The sequence below is a fragment of the Artemia franciscana genome, chromosome 14 (genome assembly GCF_032884065.1).
Source record: "Artemia franciscana chromosome 14, ASM3288406v1, whole genome shotgun sequence".
Classification (NCBI taxonomy): domain Eukaryota; kingdom Metazoa; phylum Arthropoda; class Branchiopoda; order Anostraca; family Artemiidae; genus Artemia; species Artemia franciscana.
The window spans coordinates 10,460,280-10,481,854 of record NC_088876.1 but is presented as its reverse complement, the minus strand read 5'-3'; the positions used below and the strand labels follow the sequence as shown (position 1 = coordinate 10,481,854).

Here is a 21,575-nt window from a genome sequence, read left to right as displayed (position 1 = left end):
TTTTGCCTGCCTGGGTCCATCTATCTTACAAAACATGCATACTTAAAAACTGCAAAGATTTTTCTTTGGCTGTTTCAAAATTATGAAGTTTTTTGGGCAGTACCACATTTTGGTCTGTGTTGCTAGGTTGAGCCATGAAAAAAAAACAAGTAAAATTAGCTAGTTAAATTTGACAATGATTTTGTCGACAAAATTCAAATACTGGCAATCTGCTCATTCTGAAAGACAACAACTCCTGCAAATGAAAGCCATGGGTTCTAAATCTTTTGGGTTTCATGTGTCTGAGCTTGATGTTTGATGATTTTGTACCCATATTTTTGTTGTTGTTTTGTTATTATAATTTGGCATCTGATACTACCAAACGGGCATTACTGCATGTTAAGCTCTTCTTCAATAAAAAATGGAGTCCCCAACTTTTATAAAAAGTTTTAGGTACATATGGCTGTGTAAAATAAACAAATTGCATGGAAAATTTATATTTTACTTTCACTCTCCTTGGTAATTAAACAAAATTCGTAAGGAAATCTTCAAATAACTGCCATTCTACTTTATTTTACTTGCAGCGGGTCGATCTCTAGCCAAACATAATTTACATCCTTAAACTGAAGACATAAATTCAAAGCTGTGAATGATAAAAATAAAAAGGAGTTTTAGCTCCGAATTTATATTTATTATTTTCAATATTCGAAAGCCTAAATTCTAGAGTGGTTTAGCAATAATCGATTAGATTATTTAGCCACGTTCATGCAGCTATATTCACATTCAGATTTATTGTGTGGTGGACCTGTGTGGGGCCAAGGCTCAAGCTTCAAAGGCAACACCCCCCAGAAAAAGCTAATCATAGGCTGGAGAAACCCAAAAAAGATTATATTCCTTCGCTCTTATCGTATAGCTTGCCAGCTGTTGGACCCATCTTTCCCCCACAATATCCTCCAGCTTGACATTAAAAAGAATGGGAAAATTCCAGTCGGTGTCTTCTCCTAGCCGGACAATCTTCAATCAGATACCTCCTTGCTTCAATGGTCATCTTGCATGTAGCTAGACTCTGATTAAGGAATAGCAATGGTGTTGGTCTTCTCATCGGAATTGTAGCTCCAGCAAAGGGATCATATAATATGGTGGATTGTTTGCTCTTTAGGCAATCTGCAATCTTTCTTGTCTTGCCCTTGAGAGATACCAGAAAGTTGTAAGCCAATTTAGCCTTATTTGAAAAAAAGAATAGCCTAGTTTTATTTTTCCTAGTATTTTCTCGTGTATCCCTTCCACAAGTGTATCCTAATAGTTTCTTTTGTTTAGACATATTGTTCCCACTGTCCTTTCTTCAAGAGGAGATCTATCCTTTTACAAAACAGAAATATGCTCCGTAATCAAAATGGGTCACCTTAGATCGTCAAGTTTGATTAGCCAACTTGAAGAACTTGATAAAAGTTCATCCCCGTGCTTACGAAAAAAGCGTTTAAGCTGACACTTAATTCTACTCAGAAAATTACTATCTCATAACTGAAATTCAATGGAAAAGTAAATGTAACTGATGGGTAAACCCACGTCTTACTCCTGAACATGTTCTATTTCTTACCTAGGAACAAAGTACTACAATATAAATATAGCTTCGGAAAATTACGCAATAATAAGAGCAAATCCGCAGAGAACTATGCATTTCTCCATCAAGACTAGTGTTTAAAAGTAAAAATTTATTTAATTTTTGCCTTTATATACCCCAAAAATTAGCAAATTCCATTTCAGAACACGTTCGATATTTAGCTAAGTCTCAAATTTCAGGAAGCATTTTCATATATGTATTTGAAACTTAATTTTTTATTGCTCATTTTCTATTGTTCACTTTTTTAAGAAGTAAATACATTTTTAAAACAGAGAAATTAAAGCAAAATTATTTCACTTCATATCCTTAGCATGAAAACAAGCGAATCATATTTTAAATTGTGATTTAAGCCATTTTAATAAATTATGAATAGAGATGATAAGTAAAGAGCTTGTCGATAATTAGCGAGCAGCTCTTGCCGTGCTACAGATTAATTTTATCTGTGATGTTTGAAAAAAATTATTATTATTGCTCAACTACTGCAATTAGTAGGCTGAAACTTTTAATAACCAGAAGCTTCAAACCAATTAAAGCATTATATCATTTATTTTTTAAGCTGATGGCCAAGGTTTGTTTGATATGTGAACAAATATATTTGGCTATCAATGCTTGTTAAACAAACAAAAAATCTTTAAAATAAGCAATTTTCTTGTAGTGACCTGGCTTTCGTCACTTTAAAGACTCTTTAAGAAATTTTATATCTTACTTTTTATATCAAAATTCATTAAAATAGGGAAAGGAGTATGTCAACATTCATAAAAAACTGAATAAGGGACCTATTTACTGGGGGTGGTAGTCTGTCCGGGGTGCTGGTTCATAGAGGGCACTGACTGGTTTGCCTCTTTTTGATCTGGCCGAAAAAAGCGCTAACCCAAAATTTCCAGCCCTGGAAACCGCCAACGCTTGCCATGAAAATGTATTCAACTATGCCTGTATCAGTTACTTCTAATGAAAGAAGCTTCATCAAATTAAAGCTAATTAAAAATTGTTAGAAACAGGACGGCCAGGCAGCGGTTGACAAACTTGAGTATAAAACAAATAAATATGCAATAAATAAAAATGATTTTTAGATAAGTAAAAAAAAATGATGGCCAGGTGCATATGACATTGACCCAGACGTTGTGAGGTCTGGATCCGTCCCTGCCTTGAATAAATGATTTCCTTGTAATGCCTTGTTTTGGATCTTCAGATCTAAAGCCTGGAGGCTCGCGGTATTTCAGATCTTAATTTCAATATCAAAATTAATTCCAACAGCGATATGGATTCATCACTAAAAAAAACTTTTTTGTAGTGGTCTGTTTTTTTCAGCTTAAAGGCTCACTGAAGACTTTTTAGGTCTTAATTTCAGGATCAAAATTTTATTTTATATATATATATATATATATATATATATATATATATATATATATATATATATATATATATATATATATATATATATATATATATATATTGTCCCTTTTGCTCTTCTCTCTGTGAGTGAAATTTTTTTTTTTCTCTCTGAGCGAATGACTCGTTTGTCTTTCCTCTTCTTTACAGGCCAATGTGCCTTTAGGGGGTAGTAAAATGTGATATTGTATGTGTAATTGATGATGAATAAATCTTATCCAAACAACGAATCTAATTCATTAAAATTCATAAAAACAAATAACTATGAATAAAGAATTTTCTTGTAGTAAGCTGTTTCTTGTCACTAAAGGCTCACCGAAGACGTTTTAGATTTTGATTCAAAAATGCTATTCAATGCTGCATTTGTGCATGAATTTCTTATGATTTTTGCTTATCAATTTTTTTTTTCTATTGGGTGAAAATACTATCTCACAAAACTAAAGTGACAATAATCATATTTCTTAATAATATCTTAGTAGAAAAATGCACATGATCACTAACTTTAAAAAGCTTTAGGTGAATAATATGATGTTAAAACCTTAATAGCATGCAAATTATTACCCTTAGTTTGAATATGTTTTTACTTCCCAATAAGAGACTACCTTAGCCCTGTTGTAGCAGAATGAATGGGTGCAATGCCTGGGAAAACGTGGCCCGGGGTTTGATTTCTGCTGCAGCAAGGTTGAGTGACAGCTTTGCCGCCTGTTTCTGTAAAAAGACCCAACAACTAAACATCTATTCGACACACTATGCACCATCAATGGCTATGGAGGATCTTTATCCATAAGAAAATGAAACAAAAGTAAGGACCCACAACAGTGATTCACATACGAAAAAGTGATTTCCCTTATTGCTCAAGATGGAAGGCAGTAATATTTCTAATTGGGTTAGTGATTCGAATGGGGCAGCTTTAATCTTGATTGAACGTCACTTCCAAGGGGTTTCAGGTTATTTTTCAAAATTCTCATAAACTCATTTTCGTAATAAATTTTGACAGTTATTGTTATCATCGTGATCCTACATTACATTAAATTAAAAAAAAAATCTATTCAACTGAAAGTACGTAGCAGTAATAAAACTTAAGGAACAGAAATTTTTACGTCTATGAGTGGGTTCGCCCCCTCCTTGATACTTTGCTCTTTATGCTAAAGTTTGACTTTTTCTTCCAATTATTCAAGAATGATTCCTGAGACACAAGGGCCGTTTAATCAGAACAATAAGCTTTTTTTAAACTTATAAAAAACTTTAGCGCAAAGAGCGAGGTATTGAGGAGGGGACAGCCTCCCTCATATACGTAATAATTCCTGTTCTTTTAGGTGTTAATGTTAACCTTATTTTCAGTTGAAAAAATTAGGGTTTTTAATTTGATTTCTGATCGTCTTTTAATAACGCTGGGAAATCTAGCTCCATCCAATGCAAAATTCCCTTCCCCACGAAAAATTTCTCAATGGAAAGATCCTGCAATGCAAGCCCCCCCCTTCGACAGGAAAATCCCTCCACAAAAAATACCTGTATGCTTCCCAATAGCCAATGCTATATGTAAGCTATGGGCAAAGCTACTAGCTTGCAGCCCTTCCCCTGGGGACTGTGGAGGGTCAAGTAGTCCTCAGAGACATAGTTATTAGATCCTTCGACCATGCTGAATGAAATGACTATCTCAAGATTTTGATCGGGTGACTGAGAAAAAGGGACGTGGGGAGGGGGCTAGCTGCTCTACAATATTTTTGGCCACTCAAAGGGGCACTAGACGTTTTGATTTCCGACAATATGAACCTTCTTTTGATCATCTAGGATCACTGGTATGATGCGATCACTCGTGGAAAAAACAAATAAATAAATACGCATCTGTGATCTTGTTTCCGGCAAAAAAGGCAAAATTCCACATTTTTGTATACAGGAGCCTGAAATCTCTACAGTAGGGTTCTCTGAACTGATTAATCGGATGATTTTCGATAATATTATTTGATGTTTGGGGGGTATTCCACCTTTTTCAGGTAAATTCTTTCAGACTCGTAACTTTTAATGGGTAACAGTAACCTTGATGAATTTTATATATTTTGGATAAGTATCAAAATTCGATTCTTTTGATGTATCCTTTGTAATCAGGACTCTGTTTTTTAGAGTTTCGGTTACCATTGAGTCATATCGTTCCTTATTTACAGTTTGTTACCATGAACTGTTTGATAAGAAATTGTATGTTAAACCAGTCATTTTTTTGTCTGATATTAGAGTTTAATTTTGGAAATTAATTTTGGAGATCTGTGTTTGCGCATAGAATACGATTCATTTGAAACATCATTAGGGTAGATCATGGAGTTTTCTTTATTTAAAAAGAAAGGATTGAAATGACTGAAGCTGACTCCTGTTTTTTAGGATAGAAACCCCAGAAAAATATCCGACCTGTCCCTTAGATTAGGATCTCCTTACCACTTGTCCCCTTGTATGTATTATGACTTATATACACATGTCCAACCTACAGGAGACAACGGGCCTAGAACCCATAGGGATCTATTTTTCCTTTTTTTTTAATTTTTCATAGTGAGTCCTTTTGATTAATTTTGTTCATTACATTTGAATGCCAACCTGAAAAACTGAGTGATTTTTCTAGTAGAGATTATGTACACGAAACAGTCACTAAGAACTATGAACTGAGAAAATTTGGTTGATGAATATCAGCCACATGACCTAAAAGAATGCATTTACTGCACTCTGCGAAAACGTAATGTCTAGATTTTTCTCAAGTTTTCGATGAATATCCTAAAATAGTGATTTTCTTTTCATTATTGGTACAGGAAATTTGTTAACCAGTTTCCCGAAGTCTATTTTTTCCCCGACTTTGCCACTTGGTTTTTCCCACTGAATGCTAGGTTTTCTGTTCTGATATTTTCGTGCTTGATTTTGGCTTTAGAAAACTGATGAAATATGCTTTCTAAATATGTTTTTACCATTTTGAAATATGTTTTAACCATTGGTGTAAATGTGTTTTTACCATTGGTTTACCATTGGTGAAAATATGTTTTACCATTGTGAAATATGTACTTACCATTGGTGAAAGTAAGTTTTAACCATTAATGAAAACATTTTTACCATTGGTAAAAATAAGTTTTTACCATTGGTGAATGTATTTTTTTACCATTGTAGATACTAGTTAGTACCTCTTAAAGTATTAAATAGAAAAACAAGTTTTTTTTAAAATGAAATTAAGGAGCAACATTAAAACTTAAAACGAACAGAAATTACTCCGCATATGAAAGGGGCTTTTCCTCCTCAACGCATCGCTCTTTACGCTGAAGTTTGACTCTTTCTCTCAATTCTACTTTTTAAAACCGTAAAAAACTGTCAAGTATCCCAGTATAATTACAGGAAGATTTTATGCCAATTTTAACGACCTTTTTTTTTATGAAAATTAGGTAAAAATATAGTTTTAGGATTAATTCAACCTGTTTTTTAAGCAAATACAGGACTCAAAACTTGAACTTATTTCCCTGAAAAAAAATTTACTTACTCGTTTGAGGGTTCTCAAAGTTGGCGCCAAGTATTTTTAGTTATTTTTTGTAAACAAAAATAAACTAATGCAATTTGACTATATAATATAAGTAATGTAACCACATATAATTCATAAATAATGTAGATTATAATGTAAATTAATTAACAATGCTTACCTTTTCTTTACCTTTTCTCTGGCTTTTCTTATGCAGGTTATAATGTAAATTAATTAACAACGCTTACCTTTTCTTTACCTTTTCTCTGGCTTTTCTTATGCAGATTTAGTTATGAAAAATAAAGCTAGATGGTAACTTTTTTTACAATTCTGATTTCATTTAGCATCTCATTATACCTAATATTCAGGAGTAAGGTTACCATTCAATAATTTAATTATCCTTTCTGGTGGATGTCTTCTTCATCCCTATGGTCGAATCGTCCCAGATGTTTCTTTCATTTTTCGTTTGCAAATGCTGTTAGAGAATGTTGCATTAACGATCTTGTTGCTTTTCTTTCTTCAGAAACACTTTCTAATGTGAGTTGATGGTTGGATGGCCCCTTTCTTTTGACGTTTAAAATTCTGAAAGCCGTTGCTCGAGCTAATTTAATTCCATCAAATTACTGTTCAGTTTTTTGTCTCCTTCTTGATTCGTTATTCCTCTTGTGAAAGCGATGTCATTTCTGGCTTCTATTTTAGGCTCGACTAATTTGGGATAATTTATTTTCTAATTTCAGTTAATGAAATTATGGTGCAGAAATTAGTAAAATGGAATGTGAAATTCGTGAAACAAATAAATGTGACGACTTTGTAGGCTTAAAATTTGGAGTGGAATGTTATTTGAGAAAAAGTCTTCCATTTTTACTGTTTATCTCCGATCTAAGGGGCGGAATCAGAGAAGAATCTTGGAGGGGGACGTGACAAGGGTGCCAATAAACAAAATCTTGGCGGGGGGGGGCGGAAGGGGAGAATCTTGGTGGGCAATGTGACAGGGGTGCCAATAATTGATCAAATCGAAAAACTTTTTTATAAAAAGAGTGAAAAACAAGGAATGAGGGCACCAGACAAATCTTGGGGGATCCTCTTGGCCCCCCTGGATCCGCCAGTGCTGCGATCTCATAGGTTTTTTTTTTATATCTACAATCAAGTTTTTATTCGTAAGATACTGAGGTTCCGTTCTTGATTCGATTAGTGTATTTGTTTAAAAATTCAGTACGTTAAAAGTTTGTATAAATATTTCTTCCAGAAAGTACATAATTTTTTCTAATAATTAGATTAAAAAAAGATTTTTCTATTAGCTTTATTTGAACGACTCTATGTATAGATATACCAGGCAATCTAATGGTCCTATGTCAATTTTAAATTAACATAGACTCTAGGCAGGCGTGACTTGCTAAAAGATAACAAACACATATTAGTCTAATAAGAGAGGGACACTTATTCCCGCCCGTTACCCGTGCCAAATTAACCAAACACTTGGAAAACTATAGGTTCTATCACTATCTAAGCTCTTTGACTATCTACCTTGGTTCTACTGCCCTAGGAATGACGCATGGACGGATAGTAGATAGACATATCTATTAACAAATGAACTAACATTATTTTTATACAATCCGAATAAGGGGGGAGGATTAATGCCAGGTTTGCTTCTCACTCAGTTGGACTGTCTGTCTTGACTTTTTCTATAATTAGCCGTAACTTGATGACCACAACTATTCCTTTTTAATTCAAAAATCAATGGACTCGGTCGGACTTCGGACTTTTAATTTTTGAATTAAATGGAATAGTTGTGGGCATCAAGCCATGGCTGATTGTGTGTTGAATATTCCCGCTGTTCAGTGTTTTCCTCTCGTTCTTGGTTTCTGGGGTAGGCTCATGGACGATATTTTATGCATTTGAAAACACGGATTTGGGTCTCTAAACCTATTTCTCGATGATTCAAACAGATTTGACCAAAAATTAAATTTGCGCTAATTTTAGAAAAACAGGAAAGGCTGCCTTTTCGGGATAGATTCTTAAAAAAAGAAATAGCGTTTTAATTTTCTCAACAAATAGAGAACCAACTCATAATGACATATATTTAAACTTGCATTCATATCATCCAGTTTCAATGAAAAAAAGAGTAATTATATCATTGGTTGATAAGGTATATACAATTTGTTCCTCAGAGTATCTTGACAGTGAATTATTGTACTTGAGAACATTTTATTTTGAATCTTGTTAGCAGTCAAATTTATAAATGAAATAATAAAAAAAGAAATCAAAGAAAGCATAAAAAATAGTAAAAACGAAGAGTCCCAACCATTTGACTCTGTAGTTTCAAATAGTATTGTTGCTATACCTTATTAAATAAAAAAAAACAACTGGAAGTAAGGAGGAACTGTGAAACTTAAAACAAACAGAAATTATTATGTATATGAGTGGGGTTGCCCCTCGGTAATTCCTCGCTCTTTACGCTAAAGTTTGAATTTGTTTCTAATTCTTTAAGAATGACCTCCTGAATCACAAAGGCCGTTTGAGGATAATTAATTTTTAAAACAATTTTCCGAAAAAGAAGTTTTTTAAAGACCATATGAAACTTAAGATCAGAAGAAATAGAAACCTATAATAACTCAAACACAAAACAGCCAGAAATTACTATTAAAGAATAAATGAAACTTAAAACGAACAGAAATTAAATAAACAATCATAGAAAAAAAACATACAACAGGTACTAATATAAATGCATAAATGGATCTCAAAACGAGTAAAGCTTCAGTTGAATATGCAAATCGAGCTTAAAAAAAGAAAAATATTTTGTTATTGAGGCATAAATGAAACCCAAAACGAACAGAAATCAAATAAACAATCATAGCAAACAAACAAACAATATTTACTAATATAAATGAATAGATAAATCTTAAAACGAGTGAAACTTAGATTGCAAAAGCAAATCCAGCTTGAAATGAACAAAACTCTCTACAAAGAAGAGTTTGGGTTTTGCCTCCTTCTTTCACTGTAAAAATCTAAAACCTACTGCGTCATTGGCGCTTTACTGAAAACGAATTATATTCCAAATATTTTCTTTTGTACTTATTACACCAGTGAAAATACAAATAAAAATTACTGACACCATTCAGTAGAATTACAGAACCCCTACTTCCTGAAGACGACCGCGGTCTAACAATTAATCCTTAATCCAATTCTCACTTGTGTTTGAATTCTGTTCTCCCAATTATTATAATAAAAAAAAAGGTAAACCAATTTTGCAGAACTTTGTACCCACTTAAGTAAAAGAATGGTGATTCTGAGTAGGAGAATTGGTTTTTTAAGTAAGAGAATGATACTATACCGTTAGGGAAACGGGCAGTAGCCATACTCGCCCCCGGGCTCTGGGGGATTGTGTCGACCCCGGAGTTCTGTTATCTGATTTTTAAACTATTAAAAAAAATACCTACTTCAAAATTTGTAAGAACCATATATGCCCACAGAGCATAACTTACAACGCCTGCCACAGGGCCCTGGGTGTTGCGCTGACACTGGAGTTTTTCTTGTCTAATCTTTGAACCATTTTTAACAAAATGGCTATCTAAAAATTTTAATCGGATAGATTTTCGAAAAAAAAGGCGTGGAGGGACTAGTTGAACTCGAATCTCTTTTCACTCTTAAAGGTGAACTAGAACTTTCAGTTTCCAATCAAATGAACCCTCTGTGAAGTTTATACGAGTATCCCTTTTATAAGAACCATATTTGCCCTATGGACATAACTTACAACGCCTGCCCTGGGCCCTGGGGGTTGTGTCGACTCCGGAGTTTTTTCTTATCTAAAATTTGTATCGGATGGGTTTGGGGGGAAAAGGGGCGTGGGGGGACTAGTTGCCCTCCGATCTCTTTTGAATCTTAAAAAGTGAACTAGAACTTTCAATTTCCATTCAAATGAGCTCTCTCTAAAGTTTATACGAGCATCCCTTCCATAAAAACCATATACGCCCCGGGGCATATCTTACAGTGCCTCAGGTCCTGAGTGGCTGTGTAGACTCCGGAATTCTCGTTGTATGATTTTGAACTATTTTCAACAAAATAGCTATCTCAAAATTTTTATTGGATGGGTTTGGGGAAAAATGAGCGGAAGGGGGGGGGGCTAGTTGCCATCGGATCTTTTTTGACTCTCAAAAAGTGGACTAGAATCATAATTTCCAATCAAATGAGCCCTCTCTGAAGTTTCTACGAGCATCCTTTCCATAAGAACCATATATGCCCCCTGGGCATAACTTACAACGCCTCTCCTTGGGCCCTTGGGGGTTGTGTCGACACCTGAGTTTTTGTTATCTGACCTTTGAACTTTTTTCAACAAAATGGTTATCTCAAAAAATTTATCAGATGTATTTGGGGAAACAGGGGCGTGTTAGGGGGGGCTAGTTGCCTTCTGATCTCTTTTGACTCTTAAAAACTGAACTAGAACTTTCGAATCCCAATACAATGAGCCCTCTCTGAAGTGTATACTAATATCTCTTTCATAACAACCATATATGTTCCCTGGGCATAACTTACAACGCCTGCTCCTGGGCCCTGAGGGATTGTATCGACCCCGTATTTTTCGTTATATGGTCTTCGAACTATTTAAAAAAACGGCTATCTCAATGTTCTTATTTGATGGGTTTGAGGAAAATAGAACGTAGAGGGGAGGGGGGCTAGTTGTGCTCCAATCTCTTTTGACTCTTAAAAAGTGAACTAGAAATTTCAGTTTCCAATCAAATGAGCCCTTTCCAAAGTTTATACGAGCATCCCTTCCATAAGAACCATATATGACCCAAAGCATACCTTACAACGCCTTCCCTCGGGCCCTGTGGGGTTGCGTCGACATAGGAGTTTTTTTTATCTGAACTTTGAACTGTTTTTAACAAAATCTTAAAATTTTTCGGATGGGTTTTAGGAAAATAGGGTGTGGGGGCTTGTTATCCTTGGATCTTTTTTGGCTCTTAAAAAATGAACCAGAACTTTCAGTTTCCAGTCAAATGAGCCCTCTCTGAAGTTTATATGAGCATCCCGCTCGTAAGAACCATATACGCTCCAGGACATGACTTACAACACATGCCCTCGGGCCCAGGGGGGTCGTGTCGACACCGGAGTTTTTTTTATGATCTTTGAGCTATTTTAACAAAATTGCTATTTCAAAGTTCTTATCTGATGTGTTTGAGCAAAAAAGGGCGTGAAGGGAGGGAGTTACTTGCCCTCTAATCCCTTTTGACTCTCAAAAACTTGATTTCCAGTTCTTTGGTGACCTTGGTGCTTCTGGACGTGCTAGGACGATAAAAATTGGTAGGCGTGTCAGTGACCTGCACAAACTGACTTGATAACAGTCGTTTTTCCCAATTCGACCATCTGGGGGGCTGGAGAGAGAGGAAAAAATTAAAAAATTAGAGGTATTTTTAACCTACGAATGGGTGATCGGATCTTAATGAAATTTGATATTTAGAAAGACCTGTGTCTCATAGCTCTTATTTTGAATCCCGACCATATCCGGTGATATTGGGGGAGTTGGAGGGGGAAACGGGAAATCTTGGAAAATGATTAGAGTGGAGAGATCGGGATGAAACTTAGTGGGAAGAATAAGCAGAAGTCCTAGATACGGGATTGACATAATTGGACTAATTCCACTCTCTTTGAGGGAGTTGGGGGGGGGGGGTTAATTCGGAAAAATTAGAAAAATTGAGGTATTTTTAACTTAAGAACAGTCGACCGGATCTTAATGCAATTTGATATTTAGAAAGAACTCATGTCTCAGAGGCCTTATTTTAAATCTCGACCAGATCTGGTAACATTGGGGGGAGTCGGAAGGGGAAATAGGGAATCTTAGAAAACGCTTAGAGTGGAGAGATCGGGATTAAACTTGGTGGGTAGAATAAGCAAATGTCGCAGATACGTGATTGACGTAACTGGACCGGACCCGCTCTCTTTGGGGGAGTTAGGGGGGGGGGTCCAGTGCTTTGGTGAGTTTGGTGCTTCTGGACGTGCTAGGACGATGTCAATTGGTAGGTGTGTCAGGGACCTGCACAAATTGACTTGATAAAGTTATTTTTCCCGATTCGACCATCTGGGGGGCTGAAGGGAGAGGAAAAATTAGAAAAAATTAGGTATATTTAACTTACGAGTGGGTGATCGGATCTTAAAGAATTTTGATATTTAGAAGGACCTCGTGTCTCAGAGCTCTTATTTTAAATCCCGTTCGGCGTTAAGCCTCTGATTTTCCTTTTCAATTAATCTATTGATTCTTAGAATTTTGCTAGAGCTCATGCCATATGAGCTCTTGGCTCGTCCGACCTTGTCACAAGTGCAATATGAGGTCTTTACTCTTGTTTAATTTGCCTCCCTCTACTACCAAAACGGCATAGCTGTATATGAAGGTCTTTTCGTTAAACATTGATTCCTGATTTTTTCCTAACTTTTTAAGATACATGTGGCTGTATCATTTCGTACTTTTAAGTTTAATTTTCACCGTCCTTGGTACTTTATGCTTTTTATACTGAAGTAATTATCTTGGTTTTGTTGCTCTAACTGTCATCACAAAACTTTTCCTTTATTCACCTGCTTTGAATTAATTTCGGTTCTATCCCCTTGCATCTATCTTATTTTATATTTTTTGTGTGTGATTTTTCCACATTTTTGTATTATTCTGTTTTCTATTCTTTCTTTTTGTGCTGTATTCCCGCCTTCCGTGATTAATGGGACTTACTGAGAATAACGTAGACATTTTAGAAGAAACTGAAGATTAATGGACCTTGTAATCGGGCAAGCTAATTTTTAAGTGACAGTAATCATGAAGTAATAGATCGTACCTTTGAAGACGTTTATTTCGGAAAAAAATTGTAAGAAATTTGTATATTAAAAAAGATCACGTATTTGATTTGAATAAAGTAAACAGATTCAATAAGATAATAATTATTTTATTTATGCCCACTTACAAACATACGAAAAGAAGTGAAGTAAGGACAGAGAAAACAAAACGAAGTTAAAAGACAGAAAAAATAAATCAAATCCTAAACAATCAAAAAAAAGTCAAAATTAAAAATTGATCTAAACAGCGCTCATAGATAATGTTAAATGGTAGAATATTAAGCAAACAACTTAGACTCATATTATCCACATCGAACTCTACATAAATTCACGACAACTAAAGCGTCATGAACATATTCTGCAATAATAAGTAATTACTGTTAACTGGAACTAATGAATATGGGTAATTCAATTATTAACTTATTTTAGTTAAAGAAAAAGATGGCCCCTACTTTTAGCTAATAGAATATTTTAAAGTAGTATTAAATTAAAACTTCATGCTCTAAGAATAATTTTTAGTTTCTTGTTATTTGCTTTCTAACTGCTGTGTTTACCATAGCCGTTTTTCTCTAATTAAATCTAATTAAATTAATCAAAACCAAATCGAAGTAATTAACTAATAACTTTGTTTTAGTTTCCTCATATCAATAAATAAAGGGAAGAAAAAAATATATCTGTCTGATGTTTGCCATTATCAAGAACTCGGACAGGCTGTCAGACCATCGTTTCTTCGGTCGGCTGCGAGGTCGCTTCCAACCAACTTTGATAGGGTCGAAGTCGTAGATCGTCTTTGCGGTAGATGTGGTGGCATTCGAATCAGGTGCCCGCATTGTAAGGTTCGCTCGGATGCTTGAGTCGAAAACCAAGACTGATTTGTGAGCTGCAGAAGCTTCTCATTGCTGACAAAGTCGGACCATTGTAGGCCCTCGATTCTCCTCAGGCTCTTCGCATGAAATACGTCGATTTTTTTGAGGGTTGCAGCTGATGCTTGCCATGTCTCAGGTCGGTAAAGCATCAAAGAGCCGACTAGAGCCTTAAAGATCCGCAGTTTCATTGTACGACTGATGTTTGGTTTCGCCAGAGGTGACGATTCAGTCTGACGGGAGAAGCGAGCCATTTGAAGAAATTATGGAGCCCGGGTAGGTGAAATCTTGAACAACCTCGATGCCAGTGGTGCTGTCCAGGCTAACTGGAGAGTTAACAGTAGGAGAACACGGGTCTATGGCCATAATTTTAGTTTTGTTCCAGTTTTATATGCAGTCCTGCTTTGGCAGCCTCTTCTCGCAGAATTCGGAGCGCTTCCAGCAGCTGCTCCGTGGAGTCCACCAGAATAGACAAGTCATCGGCAAAATCAACATCTATGATGGCACGATCTTTGGATTTGAGCCCAAAGCTGAGACTTGAAGGGGTTTTTGTCATAATGTAATCTACGATGACATTGAAGAGCTCTGGGGCCACTGCACATTCTTGGCGCACCCCTGTCGTGATTTGAAAGAACCGGTTGCTCCGACCATTTACTTGTACACAGCTCTCCGTCCCATGGTGCAGCGCCTTGAGAAGTCTGCAATATTTCTCGGGTAGAAAGAAAGATAAATGATTTTTCAAAAGCCCTGGGGCTATATGCACAGTATATATATATATATATATATATATATATATATATATATATATATATATATATATATATATATATATATATATATATATATATATATATATATATATATATATATATATATATATATATATATATATATATATATATATATATACAAAACAAGGAAATCGCCAACATTAACAAATTACAAAGCCCACAAAAACGGAACACAAAGCAAAAAAATACCTAATCTATCGACAAATAACCTAAAGGTATAAACTTTTCCTTGTTTTTAAGCAAGTATCTATAGACACACCGATTCGTGTTATTGTCGTTGGGTTGCAACATTTAAGAAATGTCAGGAAGCAGCAAATTCAGCCGATGTAAATATTTTCCCCTGAAATCAGAAAGCACCGAGCACTTCCGGAGAAGATGGTCAAATTCTTCATCATCCCTTTAAACAGGGGACAATATTAAAATATAGTAATTTTTAAGAATATTTACGTCTTCGGTTGTGTGAAGCAGAATCTTTTGATACTATTCAGTCTTTTGCGTAAGCTCTGAAGACGCTGCAATTTTTGGGTACTAATGGCTGTATGTATTCACTGTTGGTGCTGTTTTTTTATTGTCCTTTTTTTCTTGTTGCCCTGATCGTGTTTTTTGTCTTTCTGTAAAGGTCAAATCCAAATACATAAACGTGGACAAAGACTATCTTGAAATGTAATTTCATGTTGATTAATATTAATTTTTTTTTAGATTATTCTTATGCAGTGATATGTGATTCGGTTCGTCATGTCTATATATATCACCAACCATCTGCCCTGGCGTCTGAGCTACGAAATCGCAAAAATTCCAAAAGAGTTAGCCATGTTGCGAGGCAACAAGTAGTTGCACTTGAAGGAAATGAAAACATCCTTGGAATTCATGCTACGACTAAATCCATTTTGGTTATTACTGAAAGCTCCCTCTATACAATTAAATTGTAAGTCCTTTTCCTTTTTTTAAACTGTCCAGTTTTACTGATTCATTAATGTATAACAGCAGGGGGAATAGGGCAAGGATTGTTTTGATTTTCTTGATGAATATACAAAAATGGTATTTTTTAGATGTAAGGGGAGGGGTTCTTTTCCAGTTGAAAGCAATAAAAGGCGTTCTTCAAAATCTCCTTCTTCCAACGATTAGTGCCATTGGTTCCATCCAATCACGTCTGTCTCCTATTAAACCACTTATAGTAAGAAAACTCACTTATAACGATAGATGTTCTAAATTTTTTGTAGATTCGGATGTTTTTGACAAACTGACAAACTGACAAACCGATTTGCATACCAAGTGGATATTGTGGGTATAGTGGATATAGTGGGTATAGTGGATATAGTGGGTATAGTGGGTTAAGTGGGTGGGTATAGTGGATATAGTGGGTCCAGTTGTCCGTAATGAGTCTTCCCAAAAATCTCGATCATCCTCATTGCAATTCCAGTAAGCTTTTCCATTAGGCAAAGCTCATACATTGAAAAGAATCTCAGTTGTTCAATTGTCTTCAAAGTCCTATGGACATGGTCAGTTATATATCTTTTAAAATCTTTATTTGGGGGTCTCTATTTGCCTTCAAATGGCCCATAGAAATTCATAGGCTATGAATCAGCAAAGCGCCAACGACTCAGTAACCTTCAGACTTTTACAGTTAGGCAAGGGGGCAGTATCCAAACTCTTGTTTGTAGTGACGCTTTATTTGTCTTGAACAGTCTTGGAAAGAACTAATAAAATTAAACTGAATCTTTGATATATAATGATACTAATTGCTGGAGGCTCATCAGTTCAAAATTTAATTTTACTGTAATTTCATGTTTATTTTCAATGTTGTAATAAGTGCAAAAGGAAATATTTGTAATATAATTCGTTTTCAATAAAGGGCCAATGACGCAGTAGGCCTCTTGCTTTGTGTAGTGAAAACTATAGGTGTCTTGAAAAATCAAACAGTTCGTGGTAACGAACGTAAGGAGCGACCCGGCTCAATAGTAACCGAAAACTCTAAAAAATAGAATTTTGATACCAATAGTTACATCAGAAGAATCGCATTTTAATGTTGATTTTAAATATATAAGTTTCATCAAGACTAGTCTTACAATTCAAAAGTTACGAGCCTGAGAAAATTTGCCTTATTTTAGAAAATAGGGGGAAACACCCCCTAAAAGTCATTAGATCTTAGCGTAAATCACACCATCAGATTCACCGTGTCAGAGAACCTTATTGTAGAAGTTTCAAGCCCCTATCTACAAAAATGTGGAATTTCGCATTTTTTGCCAGATGACAAATCACGGATGCGTGTTTATTTGTTTTTGTTGTTTTTTTTCCCCAGGGGTCATCGTATCGACTCAGAGGTCCTAGAATGTCACGACAGGGCTCATTCTAACGGAAATGAAAAGTTCTAGTGCCCTTTTTAAGTGACCAAAAAATTTGAGGGCACCTAGGCCCCCTCCCACGCTCATTTTTCCCCAAAATCACCGTATCAAAATTCTGAGATAGCCATTTTATTCACCATAGTCGAAAAATCTAATAACTATGTCTTTGGGGACGACTTACTCCCCTGCAGTCCCCGTGGGAGGGGCTGCAAGTTACAAACTTTGAGCTGTGTTTACATATAGTAATGGTTACTGGGAAGTGTACAGACGTTTTCAGGGGGATTTTTTTGGTTTGGGGGGGGGAGAGTTGAGGGGGGTAGTTACGTGGGAGGATCTTTCCATGGAGGAACTTCTCATGGGGGAAGAAACTTTCAATGGAGGGGGTGCAGGATTTTCTAGCATTATTTAAAAAAACAATGAAAAAATAAATATGAAAAGTTTTTTCTACTGAAAGTGAGAAACAGCATTAAAACTTAAAACGAACAGAAATTATTACGCATATGAGGGGTTTACCTCCTCGTTATACCTTGCTCTTTACGCTAAAGTATTTTTGGTAATTTCAACTATTTATTCTACGGCCTTTGTGATTCAGGGGTTATTCTTAAGGAATTGGGACAAAATTTAAGCTTTAATATAAAGAGCGAGGTATCGATGAGGGGTGAGCCCCCTCATATTCGCAATAAAAAGATACGAACATAGAAGTTCGCTACGTAATTTAATTCGTACGTTACGTACATTTTTTACTTATTAAAACGTTCGTAAAAAATTATAAGTTATAGTTGCCTTTTTAAGTAATCAAAAAATTGGAGGGCTACTAGGCCTCCTCCCTCGCTCCTTGTTTCTCAAAATCTTCCGATTAAAACTATGAAAAAGCCATTTAGCCCAAAAAAAATTAATATGCAAATTTCGTTTTAATTATTTATGTGGGGAGAGCTAAGATCAAAACATGCGTTAATTCAAAAACGTCCAGAAATTAAAAAAAAAAAAAAAAAAAAAAAAAAAAAAAAAAAAAAAAAAGAAAAAAAACAAGAAAGTAAGGAGCGACATTAAAACTTAAAACGAACAGAAATTATCTCGTATATGAAAGGGGCTTTTCCTCCTCAACGCCCCGTTCTTTACGCTAAAGTTTTTTACTGTTTAAAATGTAGAGTTAAGAGAAAGAGTCAAATTTTAGCGTAAAGAGCGGGGCGTTGAGGAGGAAAGGCCCCTTTCATATACGGAGTAATTTCTGTTCGTTTTAATCTCCTTACTTTCATTAAAAAAACTTGTTTTTTTTTGTTTAATCTTGAAAAGAGCTGTTGAAATTAAACTAAATTCCCATGCTTTTTTGGAATAAAATAGCGTTAATAAGTTTTTTTTGTGTGTTCCATGAAGGGAAAGCCTGGGGTCAGCTCCCATGATTTTTGGAATGAAATATCGTGAATTAGCTTTTTTTGTTTGGAGGGGGCATGGAGGGAGGGCCAGGAGGTCAGCTTCCATGATATTTGTATAATAAAATGTCGTTACTATGTTTTTTGTGGGGGAGGGGTTTTCGGGCCGTTGGGGCTGGGCCAGGGATCACCTCCCATGATTTTTGTAATAAAATATCGTTTATAAGTTGTTTTTAGGAGAGGTGCTGTTCGGGCCATGAAGGGAGAGCCAGGTGTAAGATTCTATGATTATTGGAATAAAATATCGTTGAAAAGTTATTTTTTTGGGGTGGGGGGACGTGGAGGAAGGGCTAAGGGTCAGCTCCCATGATTTTTGAAATGAAATATTGTTATTAGGTTGTTTTTTTTTGGGGGGGGGGGTCGGGGTTAAGCCATGAAGGGAGAGCCAGAGGTCAGTTTTCATTATTTTCGGAATTAATTGTGTTGTTTTTTTTTTGGGGGGGGGGGGGGTCGGGCCAGGGATCAACTCCCATATTTGGAATTAAATATCGTTCGTAAGTTCTTTTGGAGCGGTGGGAGGGGTTCATGGAGGGAAGACTAGGGATCAGCTCCCATTATTTTTGGAATAAAGAACCGTTAATAACTTCTGGGGGGATCCGGCCATGGAGGGCCAAGGGTCAGCTCTCATAAGTTTTTGAATAATGCATCGTTAATAAGTTGTTGGTTTTTTTTGGGGAGGAGGACCGAGCCATTGACGTCCAGGGATGAGTTCCCATAATTTTGGAATACAGTATCGTCAATAAGTTGTTTTTTGAGGGGGTTAAAGGAAGGGACATGGACCAATTCTTATGATTTTTGGAATAAAACATCGTTGATAAGTCTTTTGGAGGGATTTGGGCCGTGGAGGGAGGACCAGCGCTCAACTCTCATGATTTTCTAGAATAATGAATTGTAAATAAGCTTTTCTTTTTAGTCGGAGGATGTCGGGCCAGGGGGTCAACTCCCATATTTTTGGAATAAAATTTCGTTAAGAAGCTTCTTTTTTGGCGGGTGGTCGGGCCATGTAGGGAGGACCAGGTGACAACTTCCATTATTTACAATTAATAAGTTTTAGAGGGAAAGAAGGAGGATCGGGTTATGGAGGGGCAGGGATCATGTTCCATAAACTTCGGAATAAAACATCTCTAGTAAGTTTTTTTTTTTTTTTTTTTTTTTTTTTTTTTTTTTTTTTTTTTAGTTGGAGTAAGGTTCTAGATTATCCGATCTTTGAACTATTTTAAAAAAACATCGCATAAATCCCTTATAAGTTCCCAGGGCATAACTTTCAACACTTGCCCCCTGCTCTTGGAGATTGCATTGACCCCGGAGTTTTGTTATCTGATTTTTGAAACTAATTTAAAAAAATTGGCTATCTCGAAAATTCGATTGATTAGAAAGTGGACAGGAGGGCTAGCTGCCTTCCAGTCCCATTTTACGCTTAAAAAGGGAACTAGAAATTTTAACTTCCAGTTGAGTGAGCCCCCTTCGAAGTTTATACGACCACCCCTTCCATAAAACCTTATTGGCTCCCGGGGCATAATTTACAACACTTGCCCCTGGGTTCTGGGAGGTTGTTTAAACAGTAGAGTTTTGCTATATGATCGTTGGTCTATTTTGAACAAATTTTTTATCAGATGCATTTGGGGAAAAAGCGTGTGAGAGGGGGGGGAGGGGTTAGTTGCCATCCGATCGCTTTTTATTCTTAAAAAGGGAACTAAAACTTTCAGTTTCCAATCATTTGACTCCCCTCCGAAGCTTGTACGACCACCTCTTCCATAAAAACTTTATATGTCCCCGAGTCATAAGTTAAAACCCTTCCACCGGGCTCTGGGGGTTTATGTTGACCCTGAAATTGTTGTTACCTGATTGTTTTGATTATTTCGAACAAAATGGCTATCTCAAAATTATGATCGGATGTATTTGGAAAAAAAAAGAGTGGGTAAAGGGGGAGACGCCCTCCGATCACTTTTGACTCTTAAGAAAGGAACTAGAACTTTCGATTTCCAATCAAATGAGCCCCCTCTGAAGTTTATACACCCACTCCTTCCATAAAATTTTTATAAGGTTATAACTTACAACACCTGCTCCCGGGCTCTGGGGGGTTATGTCAACCCTGGAGTGTTTGCTATGTCATATTTGAACTATTTTTTTTTTTTTTTTTTTTTTTTTTTTTTTTTTTTTTTTTTTTTTTTTTTTTTTTTTTTTTTTTTTTTTTTTTTTTTTTTTTTTTTTTAGCAAAATGGCTATCTCAAAATTTTGATCGGATACTTTTGGGGAAAAGAGAGTGTGGTAGGGAGGGGATAATTGCCCTTCCTTCTCTTTTGACTCTTAAAACTGAACTAGAACTTTCAATTTCCAATCAAATGAGCGCCCTCTGAAGTTTATACAAGCACACCTTCCGTAAGAACCATATATGGCCCCATGACATAACCTGCAACGCCTGCCCCCGGGCTCTAGGGGATTGTGTCAACTTTGGAGTTTTTAGTATCTCATCTTTGAACTATTTTTAACAAAATGGCTTTCTCAAATTTTTTATCAGATACATTTCTGGTAAAAAGGGCGTGAGGGGGGGGGGGGTAGTTTCCTTCTGATCACTGCATTAAAAATGCATTCGTAAACAAACGGGTCGTTTGGCTGAAACTTTGCACAACTGACCCTATCTGGCAGATAAGAGGGAGTAAGGGGAAAGCTTGTTAGAAGTGGGATTGTAGTGACAAGGTCTAAAAACGGGGATGGATTTCAATCGGTATAATAAACCTGCTACTATTATATTAGTATGTACTAATACAAATATTAAAGCGTATGAACAAAAATACAAATACCGAAGTATTGTTTATTGAATAAATTTTACAATAAGATTAAATTTTTTTTTCCCCTAAATAAATGA

General features: G+C 35.8%; 1 protein-coding gene across 1 annotated transcript in view; it reads left to right on the top strand.

Annotated features, from left to right (window-relative positions):
- Positions 1-21,575, top strand: part of LOC136035299 (nudC domain-containing protein 1-like) — a 94,392-nt gene that overhangs the window by 64,549 nt on the left and 8,268 nt on the right. Inside the window, exon 10 of the mRNA XM_065716992.1 lies at positions 15,637-15,862. Coding sequence (XP_065573064.1) covers positions 15,637-15,862 — 226 coding nt within the window. The remainder of the gene's footprint in view (positions 1-15,636; positions 15,863-21,575) is intronic.